The following is an 18,651-nucleotide window of genomic DNA, read 5'->3' on the forward strand; positions in this document are numbered from 1 at the left end:
AAGACTGAAACCTTTGACACTGACATTGTGTGTGAAAGGATGTGGTTGTACTAATTTCCATGAATACAGAGAGATATTTTTAAATGATATAGAAAAATCCACAGGTTTAAGAATGCTTGGAAAAGTAAGCATTCATCTGAGGTACTTGGAATATATCTTTTTTTCTTAATTAGAAATATCTTTAAACTTGAGTGTTTCCTAGTAATTCACAATGACTTGAGAAAGAAGAGGATTTAAAGCAGTCCTTTAAAAAAAAAATCTAGTCAGGAGAAAATGATTACAAATATCCACTCAAAAGTAAAGAACAGACAATTTTTTTTAATACCAAAAAGGTTTCCATACATTGTTGTGGCAATATTACATCTGTCTAGAAAATCAGTTTTTCTCAAGTAGATAGTTTCCTCAGGTGACCAAAACTGAAAATCAATATTTCTATGTTTCATTAATCAAGAAATAAAACATCATTAAAGCAAAATATTTTACATTAAAATTGTGGCTTTGTATTATTTTTATAAGTAAATTAATCTATGGAGATATTTCCAGTGATTTTTTTTTATTTTTAATTCTCAAAACATCAGCCATCCAATGGGTATAAACATGAAATTGTAAACACATTTATGTCCCAAGAGTCACCCTATTCCATGGTGTATTCGAGCAACACATTTTTCATGTCTATCATATTCCTTTATCTTGAAATATGCCATATATTCAAAAATTCACCTGTAAGTGAAAAACCAAATAATACATTGTCTTCACTTAGCCTAAAATAAGCAAATAATTTTGACTTCCCAGTGTATTACCATTTATTTGTGACTCTGCAATGATTTATTGGCAATAAGTGCCAATGAGGAGTTATTTAGGAATTAAAAACTATATCATATGTGGAGCAGAGAGAGAAATTATCACCTTCCTACCTAAGAATCAACAGCTGTCCAGAGCAACTTTAAATAAAAGGTGTTTCCTGTGGACCTGAACATGCTCTACTTTTTTCCAAAAGGATATTCTATTAGTCAGGGTCTCTGAGGAAATAGTTGACACTCAGAATAATCTGAGGAGAGTTCTAAACATGGATATTTTACAAAGATGTGAGTAGGGTGTATAAGAATCACCAGGACTGGTAGTGCCAGGCTCTCATTGTGTTTCCTAGTCCTGAAGGGATCACAGAATCCAGAGATGAAGAAGACTGTGGAAAAGAGGGCCACCTCTCAGGAGCTAAGGCCTTTGGTGAAGAGCAGCCTAAGGCAACCCGCAAAGGAATAAAGATTTCCATCTTCCCCTTATCCAACCCCAGCTCCAAACTCCTGGGGCTTGCCACTGACTAAATCCAGAGGACAAGGAAATTTGATGGCTTGGGCCCTCCAAATCAGCACCTGGACCTGAAGCAGAAAAAGAGTGGACAACAGATCTAGAGGGGTCAGTGGGACCCTTCAGCACAGCTACATCTGCCTTAATTATTCATCCAGCATTCTTTGTTCAGTATTCTTTACTATTAAGTCTTAACAAGGACATTAATGAACCAGCTTATGAAGACACAATGGGGCACAGAGGTTTGGACACTGCATGGCTTAAGCATAAAACATAAAATGAGAAGAATCAGGTCCTTTACTCTTCTGTGGTAGGGAACCCACCACTTGGGTTTACATCATAAGGTAATACTTATAAATAGCAGCCACAGCCCATTGATGAAAAAACTAATTGCTGGTCTGTTGAGTGAAATGGTCAAATGCATAAAGTTGAGGGGAAAGGAAGTATCTTCAGCTGGAGCCAAAACGACCCTTGCTATTTGAAGACGTTACATCAACAAAATTCTGGTGATTATAGATCACAGGAACTTGGGCAGAAACGAATTGTTACAGCAGGTCAAGCTTTTCATTTTGCAGCCACACTCTGATTTTATCAAAGTTCTTATCCATCCAATGTATGTTTTCCTCGATGGTTTCAATTGTTTGTTGGACACAACGAAGCTGAGAACCATTTTCTTTCAAAGAGCTAAAGAATCCTTTTACCTTGTGAAGAAAAAAAAGATAGATTTTTAAAAATTACTTTTATTACATTAAACAAATATAACCCCAGGCTAGTTAAAACTGAAGCCAAAATTCCAGCATTTGTCAAAATTCTATATATAAGGCAGCCCCAGGTGTCTGGATATGATTAGGTACACATAAGCTTGAGTTACATTAAATGAGTTCATGCCTCATGATGTCAGGTTTTTTGTGTTTTTTCTCTGCAACTCTTATTTATTCACAGTTGACAGGCTTTAAAGGACTGCACTGTTTATCATTTTATAATTAAGATTTAATTGAGTGTGTCTATTTAATGTGTGTTCTGTTCCATACACACAAATGCAAACTTAATTTTTAAGCCATGATATCTAAAAAGCAGAATGTGCACAGTATCTTTTTTTGCCAAGCAAAACAGTTCCAACCACATAAATGCAGCCTTTCTCCACAGGCCTGATCAGGTGTGTCATTATGGAAACACTGTAGGGAACAGGGTTCTTAGCAAGTTGGGGTGGTAAGACTCCAAGCTTTGCCAGTTTTTTTTTTTTTTAACCTAATCCACAATTCATGTATTGTTCTCATAAGATACAATCTACAGACAGTTCCTCATAGTTCTACAGAGATAAGAAGAGACTCTTGACTATCTCCTCAAAAATACCTTTTGTTCTTGTTTCACCTCTGGGTATCTGAACCCCTTAAGCTCACATGAGGGATAGGCTAGCTTTGCTGCAGCACTGAACTTTATACTATTTTGTTTCACCCTAAGTGGTTCTTAACCTTTTCCCATAAATTTTCAATATTGTAGTGAGAAAGCAAGTGTAGACCAACATGTATTATTTATTCAACATGGATTCCAGACAACTGATTCTTTAAAAATTCATGTCAGAACACCATATTATGAGTCTAGAAACAAGGGAGAAAGGGTAAGAATTGGCTTTAGGAAGCTCAAATTCCAATTTAAAACTATGTAGAGTTGTTTAAAGTTATATCTCAGTACAACTTCTCAATGAACTGAACAAAGGGCCTCCCAGTGGAGCAACATAGATGCAACTTGTTGCTCTGCTGCTCCACCTTGTATTGCAGCTCATCCTCGTTTCACTCTCCAGAATGAAGATTAATGCCCAGTCCATTAAAAATCATGTCCTTGGGTACTCTTTGGTCAAAGCACATGAGTAATTTCACTCATTGGTCAAACAATTAATCCTGAAGGAGCCCATAACAATGGCAGAACTAGAAAACAGACTCTCTTCATAAGCTGTAGCAAAGCCATCTGTTAACCCTTTCCTAATTCCAAACTACCTCTCTTGTCCTCATCTGTAAATGTAGCATCTCAACTGAGTATTTGACTCGCCTCTCTCAGAACATTTTCTGTGCAATAAGCAGTTTAGGCCTGGAGGAAAGTGTGCTTTTGTAGAATACTTGTATGTCTCTTGTTCCCTCTTATCAGACCATGAGAATAACTCATCCTGATTTCTCATTTTTGCCTGACTGCTAGGAAGCTCTGTGATAAATTTAGGATAGTACTGTAATAATTATCCTTAGCATCGTCCCTCATTTAATTATCTGTCCCTTGCACAGCTTTTTATTCTTTATTTTAACATATATTTTGTAGGTGGATTTTATAAGATGCCTAAAATTCTTTCTGGAAGTAGGTGGTATGTGCCGTAAGTAGAAGGGAGACCATGAGTTTGGATAGTGAAGAACCTAGGTTCCAGATCCACCTCTTTCACGACAGCTGATGGCCACTTCAGTCATTTGCAACCCCAGCACTCACTTTTAACATCCTTAAACAAAAACTTGTTGCCTCAAGTAACTTTTTAAGTCTCTATATTTTTACTTACAGAACAAAGACAACATGTTTAAGAAAAGGCACAGTTTTCACTAGTTCATTTACAACTTATTTTTGCTTTTGTCAATACCCTGAAATTCAAAAACCACTTCTAAATGACAACATCTATTTTTAGTTCATCAAACTTTTAAAAGTATTTGGTTTGCCCACATTTAGTAGCTGATTGTCACTTGAGTTTAAAAGATTTTTTGCCCCTTTTACCTCTTCAAGCCGTGTTCTTGTGGAGAATTGACTTGTTGTTCCTATTACCATGTGGGCTATGGAAGACGAGCCAAGTTCAAATCTAGAAATGGAAATTGTTAAAATGTATTATGAAATATTTATTCATTCAGCATATATGTAATGGCATTTAACTGAAAACTGATGAGGCATGAAAAAGATATAAAATATGATCTCCATCCTCCAATGAGTTAAGATCTAGTGGTAAAATATAATACATGCCAACATCTGAATAAAAGATTAAGTATCTAAAAGAAATGATAGAGACAGGCAGTGCTACAAGAGCTAGACAAAGGCAGATGCATACAGCTAATGTGCTGACCTACAAGGAGGTTGGCTTCAGATAGTCCAGTGGGTACAGGGAGGGGTCACTCCAGACCAAATGGAAAACCTTACTATCCAGATGCATTAGTTAACACTGAAACAGGGTTTTACATTTTATGTGGCTATTTTAAGTTCCTCTACTTCCTATCATCAATCAAAAAAAAATCCCTCAGACTATTACTATTCTTTTACAAACAGCAAAGCTAAAGCAGCAAGGTTAAAGAACTTGTCCAGGCCCAGCAAGACTTTTGGCATTACTTACTTTTGTACAAGCTTATTCCAATTTTCCCTCAGAAATTGCCAGGCCAATGGATATCCCACTGGGTTTCTGGCAATGAGTATAAGAATATGTGGAAAGTCCTGAGTTTTTATTATATCTCCCTTAAAACTTTGATCTAGTAGCCTGTAATGATTAAGAGAAGAAATGTTAGCAATGAATAGGTGATGAAATGGTTATAAAAAACTATAATAAAGTAACTTGTAAAAGAGCAAACCAGTCTGCCAATAATAAAGGCCAAAAAGGTAAATTGGTAACCAGAGTCCTGATAAACCCACAATAGCAACATAATAATAAAAACTAACATTTATGTCACATATATAATACCTATCCTCATATGTTCTCTTATTTGCTCAAAAGAGTAGTTAAGACAGGTATATATAGTAAATATTCCAAGTACATTATTTCTTTAAAGGTATACAATATATATTCCTTTAAATATTTTCCCAACACCTGGTTCTCCCTAATTATTTGCCTTTTTTCATTAGATGTGTGCCCACTTGCACAAATGTTCAGAGCAAAATAGGCAATTCCTGGCTAGGAGAACAAAAATAGGTGCCAGAATGATCTGATCTAATTTAATTTCCTTTGGTCACATGAACATGAATGAATGACTCACCACTGAAGCTTTTCCTTATTTTGGCTCGTACAGAGGGCAAACTCAATCTGGCTTTTCTCAATACTGGACAAAGAAGACTGATATTTACTATAAAGAAAATCCCAGCCTTCTGTGTTCTGGGCCCCCACAGCAAACACTGCCAAGGTCACATCAGTAGGCAGGCTGTGGGAAAGAACACACCCTGTGAGAACTGGAGATGCAGAAAGTACATTTAAATGCATAACAGTGACCAATTATGAACTGGTGAACTGGCCCCACACTCAGACAATATGCTTAGGAATGTACACAACAATTACTGCTTTCCTTCAGTTATATTTTATAAAAAGGGGCAAGAGAAAATATCTAAAATTAGGTTTTAAGTAGCCTTCTCAAAAACATATTAAGAAATGTTATTTTTATAAATACCTACATATATAACGTCTTTTAATAATCCTGAGTGAGTCCATAAGTAGTCACCTTTCAAACCAAAAGAAAGAAATTCAAAATAGACTCAGAATTTACTCAACAAGTACAAGTCAGGAATCCAGCAGAACGACTGCTTGTAAGCATTTCTTTAAATGTAGCATATAGATTGTTGGCATAATGTTTCCTGGATGGCATTTAAGTTCCAAATAGAAAAGAACTGAGGTATAGAAGGAAGAGATTTCCAGATATGGTGAGAATCCTACCTTGCATAGACAGTGTTAGCAATAACTAGGTATCCCTGTCAGGGAACTTAAAGGTCCAAAGATTCTATTATAAAATGCATTACTACTTTTTCTGTCAGGTCTGACCATCTAAGTCTGATAAGATTTTGATTTAGCTACACAAAATGGGAATTATTATAATTCCTTTCTAACTACACAGATATATTTGACTTTATTGCATAGAAGTTCCTTCCCAGCATTTCTTAAAACTGGGAGTTGGGAGATATATAGATAAATCTTAAAAAGCAATTTATTTTCCAAAAAAAGTCAGTTAGTGGAGACTTGTCTACACTTGCTTTTCTCACTGGTCAGCACCAATGTTGGGTAGAAAAGATACCTTTTCCATTAACAAATTGGTTTATTCAGTAGGACTGACCTCATATTTCCATTGGATTCCCTCCACTCTCTGAAATAGCCTTCTGCCCTCTGCACACAAGGCTGATACTTGCGCACACAGGCGAGGAGGAGGAGCTGACTCCGAAGCATTCGCTCTGAGACAGAGCCTTCATCTGCCCATATCTGTTTATCAATGAGGTCCCTCAGCAGCCTGATGAGGAAAGCCTGCAGGTGTAGGACAGGGGACATGTTACAGGGAACATGTGGCATGTTACAGTCCATTTCATGTTCATATAATCGAGTACCCACTCAGGTGATGGGGACTGATTTTTAAATCTCAATCCAACTCTTACTTTTAAACTGTGCAGCTCTGTTTACATTTAATTATGAAAAGGATCAAAAACAAGAAAGAATGATGAATGATTTTAGTATTTGCTTAACAATCTTCCTAAAGATATGGTAAAACGAACTACCACTCTTAAACTAAGAGTCAGTTTATGTTACTGCATTTGAGAGCAAATTATACAAAAAACTTGTTACATTTTGTCAAAAGTAACAATTTTGTGCCAATTTTGATTACCAAAATCTTTGCTAATCAATCCAAACACTGAATTTTTATTTGCTTTTCCTTAATATAAATATGACAACATATAAATACATGATGGTAACCACTTTTTCACACACAAGAAAAGCAAAACATAATTATAGAACTTTTCTATTTACTTCAGGTTTTTACCTTGAATTGAGTTTCCACTTCATTCATATCTCTTTTTTCCATTAACTTATACATAGGTATCAGCTCATTCAGACCTTGGAACACGGGCATAATCTCAGTTTCATGTTTCAAGTACAGGGTTAAATCCAAGGCTTTTTCAATTGATAGCTTTCCAATGCTGACCAAGAGACACCATAGTTACAGGTTTAAAAGAAAATCCAGGAAATCAACTTTTTGCTTCAAAATGTAACAATCTCCCAACAAAACAATCAGATATGAACCCTTCATAAATAATATTCTTTACGTTAGTATCTTTTCTGTCATACATGACATCTGGCAAGATTACACTGGGGAAGAAGTTTCTTAAGAAGAGAGTTAGGGCTAGCTTGTGGTTAAGCTGAAATGCAAGCGTGTCAGCATCTGTCCCTCAGGAAACACTGGATGGTGTACTAAGCTTCCTGGCTAAGAAGGGGATGTCAATCAAAGATCCTTTAGGAAACATGGTCAGAGAAACTACCACTCAGCAAAAGTGTGAATTCCTGGTATAAACACATCTTGCCTCTTTCAAAAAAACACTGAATGCACATAGAAACCCTTCCTGATACAGGGTTGATGTTCAAAGCCTCAGTAGTACTGTATATGCTTATATAATTAAACAAAAACATTCTAAGATTCAAGCAGAATCTTAGGCAGGAAGAAACAGATAAGCAACCCCAAACTTCCTCCCCCTCTGCTTTTTGTCACCTTGAAAGGCCCAATGTGGTGGCAGAAGGACCAGAAGGGAGAACTCAACATTCAGGGTAGAAGGACATAGGGCATGAGAATAACAGAGCTCTTCTTTCCCACCTGGATGGTTCCCCTTAGGACTTCAGTTCTGCCTAAAGACTTAAGAAGTTTAAGGCTTGGCAAGCATTTCCTTAAAACCATTGTCATGGGAGAAAATATGGAGAATTTTCACTTTATGTTCAACCACACAAAGGTCATTTGGTTGTGCCAAATTTTATGAGCTGTATTCATAGAAATGCTCTAAAGTACAGGTATCTGGTTTTTAAAGCAAATCTCTCCTTTAAGTCAAGAGATGCAATGCAAATAACTGGGCCTGTTATGCTTGGTCTTCAAGAGGGCTGACCTGATCTGCTATAGCGGGACCTGGGAAAGCTGAAGGACCAGGCTTTAAGGATGGAAAAAGAATGTTGTCTCTCGGCTTTCTACACATTTATCACAGTCTGATCTGAGTTGTTAATGAGAAAGATTAAAATACTGATTCCATACTTCGAGTTACCTGCCAGTCACAGGAGGTTAATTACAAAGTTAAATGCAACCTTGAATTGTTAGAAGAACTTATGAAAAAACACCTTTCAATTTTTCATTAGCAATCAATCACTTTCATCTTTAGAAATCAAGAATCTGAACAATAACAGCTGCTTTTAGAAATAAACCAATACTTTACACAGCTTGTATTACCTGACAAGCTGAAATGCATTGTTAATGAGACTCGCCCGATCATTACTGCTGATAGCTGTGTGTGCCCCTTTTAAAAGGCCAGTCAAAGAATCCCATCCATCATCCTCGTAATGTACGATGTAATAGCCACTCATTCGCACATTAAATTTGATCCATTCCACTGCTTCTGGGAGGATGAGCACATCTACAGCAAATAAAACAAATCATAGCTCCATTTACTATCTTGACAGATGAAAGCTTTTCTGATTAGAGTCTGAACAAGAAAACCAGAGAAGAGTTTAATACTAAGCATATTAAAATCACTTATTCCTTTTAGGAAGCAGACAACAGCAACCCAATAGACAAAAGCCAACACCAGCTTTAGACACAAATTTGTGAGATTTATAAATCTATGAAAAAAATGCAACTGCATTTCTGACCATGCATACCGTAGACCCCGGTAATGTTAACAAAGTAATGAGAATTTTCATTGGTAATTCCTCTTTTTTCACATTACATAACTCAACTATTTTAATTCCTATCAGGCATTACATTGGTCATTAAAAAAAGAACAGGCAATATTTTAACCTAATCCCTTTTGTTTTAAACACGATAAGCAGCAAAAGAAACTTAGTGTTTAAATCCTACACATTTATACAGTTCCCCCTTTAATTCAACTAGTTTAATTTCCATAATAAGTTACCTGTCTTTGTCTTCAGCAAAAATCTACGGACTGAGTCTGATTTGCTGGTAATGTATGTCAATGGAACATGCCATAGGTACCTAAAAGGAAGGGGGATAGATTGTTTATTTTTTTATTCATTCAACAAACGGCTATTAAAATCACCTACCATGCACCAGGCACTGGCTAGCTTAGAAGAGGATGGTATCAAAACTGCTTCAGCCAAGATCTCAAACATACCCAGCCTGTTTTCCATCTCAGATACTATTCATCCTTCTTGATTCCTTGAGCAGAACTGGGATTTGGGGCTTAAATGATTGGTGATTGAAGGCCAGAGACCTAATTTACTAACAAAAACTGATATCACATGCCTTCTAAATTATGTACTCAGAAGGACACAATGTCACATCTGGAATTTCTGCCTATGATGCACAATCTGAATCTGATCATGAAGAAAATACAAATTAAAAGATTAGGGGATAGGGCAGTGGGGCTGGGAAAGATGGTAGAATGAGACATTATTACCCTATATACATGTATGATTACACAACTGGTGTGATTCTGTACCACGTACAGCCAGTGGAATGAGAACTTATGCTCCACTGTGTATGATGTGTCAAAAAGCATTCTACTGTCATGTGTAACTAATTAGAACCAATCTTTTTTAAAAAGGGTACATGTGGAGGAAGCTTTTGACTCAGCAGGCATCTCAACTTAAAACTTAATAAATGCTTCACTTCCTTCAAAAAAAAAATTAGAATATCCTGTACTAGCCTGTACTCTTCAAGAATGTCAAGAAACACAAAAGACCAAATAATTGCTTCAGAATAAAAGGAAACTAAAACAATGTCACAAATATAATATGTGCTCCTATATTGAATCTCAAAGTAGATTTCTATTTTGATATAAAGATATTTTTAGGGCAACTGAAAAAGTTGAAGTTTAAATAACAGTATTGTGTCAAGTTTATTTCCTAATTTCAATAATTGTACTATGATTATATAAGTGAATGTTCTTGTTTTTTTGAAAATACTATACAAGTATTTAGGGGCAAAGGGGGAACATTTCTCCAACTTTCAAACAGTTCAAAAAATATGTCATATATATCCTATGTATATGGTGGGTAGAGACAGGCAGTGAGAATGGCAAATGAAGTGTGATAAACAGCTAACATAAATCTGGGTAAAGCATATATGGAAATTCTTGGCACTATTCTTGCAACATTTCCGTAAGCATCAAATTGTTTCAAAATAAAACATATTTTTACATTGTGTCCATCCAGAGTCAATCAAATTGTAGCATCTCATTTTTACTTGTATTCTTCTATGGCATTAAGCTGATTGTTTCCAGGATTTAACTTCCAAAGAAAAGACTAAGCTCTCTCATAATTCCCCAAAATAACAAGTTCTTTTCTCCTTAGCACCAACTGAAATGCCAAACCCTGTTGAAATTCAGTGGCAGGTGCTTTTAGATCAGAGTTGATTTCAAGCCAGTTACTAGAAAGTACACCCTATTAAACTATAAAACATGAGCATATTAAAATAATTATTTAACATCAGTTTTACCAAGATTAACCAAGGTATAAAGCCTTCTCAATCCTTTCAGGAAGATGGGAGGTGTAAGTCAACTGTGTAGGGCATGTAGATGCCATTGAAATACTTTAGCAATAGAGGTAAAGGCACTATTCCAAAAGTAAGATTTTATTCCATCAGGTAGATGTTATCTTGGTAACAAAATGAGTTTCATTCTAAGAAGATTACCCAGTTTCTGAGGCACTGTCAGACCCCTTCATATAGTGCTCTTGCTTCATGTGTACGTTCCTCCCTCTCACTGTGATGGTTATCAGGGGAAAGCCCTTCTGCAGTGTCCAGGTGTTCATCATGGTTTTCACATCCACACCTTCCTGATGCCAGTGCTGGATTATAGAAAAAGGCAGATAGATGCATCACCCACTTAGACCCACAACTAGGAGAAGAGCAACTGACAGCCTCCTCTGTGAGGTCCCTGATCCCTGCCTCTACTCCCCAGCCTCCTGCCCTGGCTCTCTTTCCCTGGTGTTTCCAACCATGGCACCTCTGTTAGAGCACTGACTGTTTACTTTTCAGTCTCCTCCACGACACTTATGTCCTGGCAAGTAGTATATCTGGGCCCGCTGGGTACACCCTGGGGCTGGCATAGCCTTGACACCAAGCAGGCACATAAATGAGTAAATGAGGGGAGAGAAGGGAGAGAAAGTGACCAGATTTTAACATCTACATAATTATGCAGGTTCTCAGACAAGCAAGGTGGGAAAAACCATTCACCCAAGAGCCTGTGCTTTCAGAGTGATAACACAGAGATGACTCATGTCATAAGTTCAAAAGGGAGTGTGTTCTTGGATACTAAAAAAGCTTTTAAGAAAAGACTTAAGAGCTAGTAAAAGGATGAAATATGCTGCAGTTAAATCTAGAAACTTGAATAAAGCAGTCTATGAAAAAAGTCAAGAAATAAAAATACAGTGGATAAAATTTTGTTGAATTTCCAGATTCACCCACAGTTGCCTATGAAAATACTCCACAAGTCCAGATAAATAACCAAACCATTTTTTTGCTCAGATGTTATGAATACTTTATAGCGTAGCAGTAAGAAACATGAGTTAGATCTAAATTCACATCCCTGCTGTGCAATTTATCGACCACATGCCTTTGGATTTCATATTCCCATGTGTAAAGACAGGAATAATAATAGTGCTTGGATCACAGGTTTGTTGTGAAGAGTAAAGGAGATCATACACAAAGTGCATAGCATATGCCTGATATATAGTAAGTGTTCAAGGACACCCACTGCCATGATTTGTTTTTTCACAAATGCAGAGTCTAGAAATGATTGGCATGTCCTGACTGATACAAAGTAACCTTAATCTACCATAGAAACCTATCATAAATCCACTGCTTTACAGAGACTGAAAGGAAAGAAATAAACATCAGGACAAGTATCATCAATGAAGGCTGTGCCACCCTCTTGTACAGAAACTTATGAAAATTGTAAAAGGCTATCAATCTGGTGGCGTTTGAATGAAGTCTTTTTTGGATTGAGGGGAGATAAGGACTTCAGAAAGTTTGACACAGAGCTAATATCCTTCAAAAAAATATGAAGTAAGAGTACGTGCTCAGGGGAACATGTGCAGATTTAGACACTTACTGAGGACGAAGAGGAATGTTGATTTCCAGAGCAAAATCCATCCATTGTTTGTGCACCATCCGTAGGGCAAATCTAAACACCAAAAACAAGCACATCACTCTCGTTTCTGTAGAAAATGCTCAGGGTTCTTCTCCCCAGTTATATGGTGAAGGCAAAACAAAACAAGATGATAAGCCCATTCATCCCAAGTATGGAGACACTCAAAAGCACACTCACACTTGCCATGCTATTCCACAGGTCCTCGTTCTTTGTGTTTTTGTAGCTATACTTCTGAAGATACTGCACAATTCCACTTTTAAATGCATCCGCACTCAGATAATCCCTTAGCATATTCAGAATACAAGCTCCCTGAAAAGATATAGAAATAACTGTTACCTATAGTTTGGCCACATCTCTTTTTTTTTTTTTTGCCACAATTCTTTTAGAATGCAGCTGCAGTAACATTTTTAATGATGGCGATTTGTGAAACAAAGTAAGTGGATTCACCCTGGAGGTGTGGATTTGTCTAATGTGATTTTTTTATGCTCCAGACTCACTGGGGCTGTTATTTTCTACATGGTCAAGCTAACCTTGGGGCAAAATCAGCATTACCTGCCAGCTTCCTTTATGCACTGTGAGTGGATGAAGGTGCAGACTAAACATTGCACCTTGAACCACTACCTAGCTCTCCCACTGCCACTCCAAGGTAGGGGTGGGAGAGGCAGGTACCACCATGGGTGGAGCTCCAGAGGTGGAAGCAGCAGTAGACACCAGGTGAGGAATGGTGGACAAGTACAGGGAGCCCAGGCAGCCTTGAGCACAGAGGGCTGAGGGAGCATTCCCAGGGAATGGGGCAAGAGAATTCCCAGGTACCCTGTACTTGTAAAAAGCTCTTTTCCCCCTCTACCCCCATTGCCATAGATCATAAGCCACAAACTCAGATCTCTCCAGTGACAAATGACAGATGGCATAAATGAGGGAAGTCATCTAAGGGTACGAATACTCTTCTACATTCTTTTTTTTCTCCCTTGCACTTTTGATGGAAACATGTAAACAAGAAATACTGCTGTGTTTGTTATAAGAACAACTACAGGCAAACACAAGGACAAATGGCAATACATTCTCAACCTCAGTGAGAAGACAATAAAATGAGTTGGGAATGGAGGTGAAGTGGAAACGCGGAACCTTGATCTTGGAAAGAAGGAGCCATGTCTTAGCTCCAGTTTATGTTGCCAAAGGAAATGCAGGTCCAGTGTGGCCAAATTCTTTTTTTTTTTTTTTTTTTTTTTTCTTTAATAGAAGCAGCAATCTGGATTTTTTTATATTAATTAGTTTAGTGTCCAAATTATTCCCTTACAAAAAAGCAAAAAAGAAAGAAAAAGAAAAAACAACCTGTACCTGTACAATTCACTTTTACCTTTTCATAAGACACATCATCAAACATCTCTCGAATTTCAGCAGGATTCTCCACAGGTGTGGACACAGGGTGTGAGGAATTTAAAGCATCAATCTCCATTGCATCGAAACACTTGCCAAAGAAATAATCTTCCTATTAAGACAGGAAAAAGAAAGAGGAAAGGGGGGAGAAGGGAAGGTGGAAGGGAGGGAGGAAGGAACGAAGGAAGAAAGGAAGGAAGGAAGAAATCATCTATGACTTACATTGAAAATTATGAAAGGGGAAAGGTTTGGGCTAATAGATCTATATTTCTAATTTTTGTGCCAATATACTCCATATTTCTAGTATTTATTGAAGTAAAATAGAACTACTATGCTTTTTAAAGAGCATCCACAACACAGTGATTTTAGGTGACCATTTTAGGTCATCATTCTATAGTGACCAGGTTCCAAAATCACTGAAAGGAAAGCACAGCTCAGCTCATTCACACATTTCTAAAGAGGCTGGATTAAACTTTTATCTATAATGGCAGCCTGAAACACAAAACACTCAGAAAGAACTATTTTAAATGTTTATTTATGAATATTAACATGTATTTGTAGAACAAACTTTTTATCCAAATAAAAATAAAAATTTTTCAATATGTATTATGAAACATGAAACTATGCTTTAAAGAAATTATTTTCCTATGATAGAAAAATAAAATTATTTTAGACTTTATTCATTTTAAATACATATCACTTTAGAATAAAGAAAATTTCATATTACCCAAAAAACAAAACCACTCTGCCTATAGTCAAACAGGAAGTAAAATGTATAGTGATTCAACATCTCCATTAATCATCTGTGCTATTTATAAACAGACATATTTAGCTTTAAAACCAAAACCATATAGTAAAAGAAAAAATGGAGTACAAATTCCAGCCTTAACCTTATTTGGCACATTAACTCAACTGAATAGGATGCATTCATAATAATTTTTATTATTAAAGATTATGTAGAAACAGGAAAATATTTATGACCTACTGAGTATAATAACAATATGTACTTTATGTTATAACTATGTATAAATAAATTGTGAGTGAAAATGGGAAGTAGTGAATATACATAAAAGAAAAGAATTGTAGTTGGGTAAAGGTGTGGGGTTTTTTCACATAAAATATTTCATTTTAATCTTGCTGTATGTGATTTTCTCGAGTTTAACATAGGATTTTTAAAATAAATATATGGCAGCTCCAAAGCATGAAGTTTGTAATTTGAGAATTTGTTTTTATACTCAGTATAACTTGTGATTTGCCAAGAAGGGTTTTGTTGAGATAATAATAATCTGTACCTGATACTTCTGTAACCAGCAACCTGAAACTTGGGAAAATGATACAGAACATTCAGAGTATCATTATTTCTATTTCTTTGATATTAAGGGTAGATACAATTTAACACTTAATTTCATAACAATCATGAGTTGACACTCAGGTTTGAAAATAAGTCTGTGATAAATCTTGAAAGTTCACTAGCATTTTTGAAATGTGATTCATATATAAGCTTCCAAGAAAGTTATCCATGAAATATTTCTATAAATTCTGTAATCAAAGATTAGAAAATATTTTCAGTGGCACTGAATAAAACCACAGATTAACCTAACATGCAAAAGATAAATAACAACTTACAACTTTCAGCTCAGGATGGGTCACACTGACAGACACAAACTCCATAAACTTGGCAAATCCCTCATTTAGCCAAAGATCATTCCACCATTCCATAGTAACAAGGTTCCCAAACCACTGAAAGGAAAGCACAGTTCAGTTCATTCACACATTTCTCATATGGAGACTGGATTAACTTACCTATAATGGCAGACAGAAATACAACACACTCAGAAATATTTAAAATATCTATTTATGAATAGATATTTAAATATCTATGAATATTAAAATGTATTTATGAAACAAATGTTTTATCAAAATAAAAATGAAAACTTTTCAATATGCATTATAAAACATGATACTCTATGCTTTAAAGAAATTATTTTCCTATGACAGAAAACTAGAAAAACTAAAAATAAATGAATAGCTTCATATGTCCCACAAAAGCAATGTAAACATTTAACTATACTTTTTAAGAGGGGTGATTGAGGTTGTATACCTGGTGGGCAAGTTCATGGGACACCGTCATTGTGATGCCAAGTTTACTGGATGCAGAAGATTTTTCTGTATCAAACAACAGTGCAGACTCTCTGTATGTTGTCAGTCCCCAGTTTTCCATAGCACCAGACTGAAAGTCAGGAATAGCAGCAAGATCTTGGGAAGGAAGTTGTACCATGTATTACCAATCACAAAACTACACATTTCCCCAACACATTAAGCATCAGAATGAATGAATGTTAGAGTCAAAAGAAAAACTGAACTTCTTGTGCAGAAATATGGAACTCCAGACAGGAAGAACATTTCCTAATGGGGAAAAAGGGACTCAGTGACTCAGAGTCATTTTTCTTCCAATGTGACCAAGCCAAACTGTGTCTTAGGTCTCTTGACTCCATTTCTAGCTCTCTGAACATAAGTTTTGGGACTAAGTAATCTGAACAAGTCCCTCAGTAATCCATTTTGAATCCCCAAAACACACATATACCTAAAAACTCAAAAGACAGAATAGTTTTAAGGCATTGTATAAGAAAGAAAATGCAGATTTTCTTACACTGTATAAATTTATTCACTCAAAAAAAATTTTTTGAGCACCTCTATATACTTGCCAAGCATGTACCAATTAAAGAAAAACAAAAACAAAAACAAAAAAACAGACTTGGCCCTCTGCTGTCTGCCTCCTAATATCAGAAGGCAAAACAGTTCCCATGACACATGCCTCAAGAACCGTACTGAGATTTGCTTTTACTGTCATTAGAAGTTTATTGTGTCGATCAGAGGAGAGATGATCAGAAGGATCACCTGATATTTAGCACTTTTGATGACATGAGGGGCTGCTCAGAGAACCACGGGGTGAGTCAATGATATGGATATAATCTATGATTGGAGTTACCAAATGCCATCTTGTAATATCTGTGTGAAATCTCTACCTTGTTTGGGTAAAGGGTATGGTATGCTGAAATAATCCTCATAAAATTCTAGAAGAGTCACTGCAGCATCCAGTGCATAATCTGCTTGATTTATCTTGTCAGGCACAGCATACACAGAAACCTAGAGAGAAAGGCACAAAAAGATATTCAAATATCATAGTGGAGAAGACTGCCATCAATGGCTTCCTATTGTAGGATCCGGTTATCAGTATTAAAGAAGACAGTTAGGAATGCCATGTCTTACATTAATGCCGACTTCCTTTCTGAAAACAACTACAAATCCTGCATAATATTTACAAAAATATCTTCTTAAATGTGTTCATAAGGTGGTCAAAAAGAAAGGAAGACTCAGAGGTCAAAAACAAAGTGACAGCAGCAACCTCTGAATTCTGCAGAGCACTACAGCCAGTGGCTGGCTACAGATGTTCATTTTTACTGTGGGGTTCTAATAACAAAACACAGAGCATCTGGTCTGGCCTAAGTCATGATCCACCTGATTCTACCACTAACTGGTTCTTTGCTCCCTCTGAAACTTAAGATTATACTTCTTTAAAATGTGTAGTGTTTAGTGAATTGGGGTTTTATAGGTTGTTTTTCGTTTGTTTGCTTGCGTGTTTTTTGTTTTGTGGTGCTGAGAATTGAACCCAGGGCCTGTGCATGGTAGGCAAGTGCTCTACCACTAAACTATATCTCCAGTCCCCAAAATGGTAACTTGATGTAGTTTTAATCTGCATTTCTATTTTGTGTTTGTACGTTTGTGTGTATGTGTGAGTGTGTGTGTGTGTGTATGTGGTACTGATACTCAAACCCAGGACCTCACACATGCTATGCTAGGTGAGCACTCTACCATTGAGCTATATCCCCAGCCTCATTATAAAAATGAATATCTGTAGCTAGGCACCATGGCACAGGTCTATAATCCTAATGGCCTAGAGGCTTAGGTCAACCTCAGTAACTTAGATTCTCAGCAACTAAGCAAGACCCTATCTCAAAATAAAAAATAAAAAAGAACTAGAGTATAGCTTAGTAGTAAAGCATCCCTGAGAGTTCAATCCCCAAAACCAAAAACAAAAAACAAAAAACAAAAACAAAAGGGAACATTTGTGACGACAGGGCCAACAACTATTTTTGCCCAAGATTGAGGGATTTCCCAGGATGCAGGGTTCCCAGTTTTAAAACCAGGACAGTTAAGCAAACAAGGACAACTTGGTCAACCCATGTGTCAATCATATGTTCACCTTCACTCCACTCTTGGTCATCTTGCTGACAGACTCAAAATCTGAAATAATGAAGGCCACCAGGTAAGTGCTCATCCTCACAGTGACATCAAAATGGTCTTCTATGAGTCCTTCAGCAATAGTCACAGATTTCACCTAAAATCAGGGTAACTCATATTACCAAGTAATCCAATTCAAAACACTGAACACATAAGAGAAATTTCCCTAATTATCAGATATAATATCAAATGTATATGACATGATATTTCTACAGTTACTTCAAAACTTCTCTACTTAATTAATATCTGATTATAATTTAGACATTAAAGTCAGACCATTTGACTCGATTTCTTTTTTTATTGCCATATAATTCACATACCACAAAATTCACTTCTTTAAAGTATATAATCCAGTATTTTTTGGTATACTCATTAAGTTGTGCAACCAACACTTAACTTCTTCTAAGAAACCCAGATGATTGCAAACTGACTCATATTTAATATATGTTGGTTGATAACATGGGACAAACCAAAACTGAAACTGCTGGTTTTACCAAGATGTGGCCCACTTGTCCCTAATCTAGATTTAAGAATTATTTGGAAATGAAATGTCTAATATCCTCTTCACTGGGCAAATACATAACCATGTTCTACCTAAAAAGA

The 18,651-nt window shown here is 36.3% G+C and overlaps 1 protein-coding gene across 2 annotated transcripts in view; it reads right to left on the minus strand.

Moving 5' to 3' along the window:
• Nucleotides 1-298: 298 nt before the first annotated feature.
• The window catches only part of Erap1 (endoplasmic reticulum aminopeptidase 1), a 29,022-nt gene continuing 10,669 nt past the window's right edge, over nt 299-18,651 (minus strand). For both annotated transcript variants that reach the window (XM_047556363.1, XM_047556364.1), the window contains 16 exons: nt 18,011-18,145; nt 16,773-16,893; nt 15,848-16,002; nt 15,373-15,486; nt 13,727-13,858; nt 12,547-12,678; nt 12,331-12,402; nt 10,911-11,065; nt 9,172-9,251; nt 8,490-8,673; nt 7,047-7,203; nt 6,351-6,535; nt 5,289-5,450; nt 4,655-4,795; nt 4,051-4,132; nt 299-2,006 (listed from right to left, as the gene is read on the minus strand). In XM_047556363.1, coding sequence (XP_047412319.1) covers nt 1,851-2,006; nt 4,051-4,132; nt 4,655-4,795; nt 5,289-5,450; nt 6,351-6,535; nt 7,047-7,203; nt 8,490-8,673; nt 9,172-9,251; nt 10,911-11,065; nt 12,331-12,402; nt 12,547-12,678; nt 13,727-13,858; nt 15,373-15,486; nt 15,848-16,002; nt 16,773-16,893; nt 18,011-18,145 — 2,163 coding nt within the window. In that variant the 3' untranslated portion in view covers nt 299-1,850. The remainder of the gene's footprint in view (nt 2,007-4,050; nt 4,133-4,654; nt 4,796-5,288; nt 5,451-6,350; nt 6,536-7,046; nt 7,204-8,489; nt 8,674-9,171; nt 9,252-10,910; nt 11,066-12,330; nt 12,403-12,546; nt 12,679-13,726; nt 13,859-15,372; nt 15,487-15,847; nt 16,003-16,772; nt 16,894-18,010; nt 18,146-18,651) is intronic.

The sequence above is a fragment of the Sciurus carolinensis genome, chromosome 6 (assembly GCF_902686445.1).
Source record: "Sciurus carolinensis chromosome 6, mSciCar1.2, whole genome shotgun sequence".
NCBI lineage: Eukaryota > Metazoa > Chordata > Mammalia > Rodentia > Sciuridae > Sciurus > Sciurus carolinensis.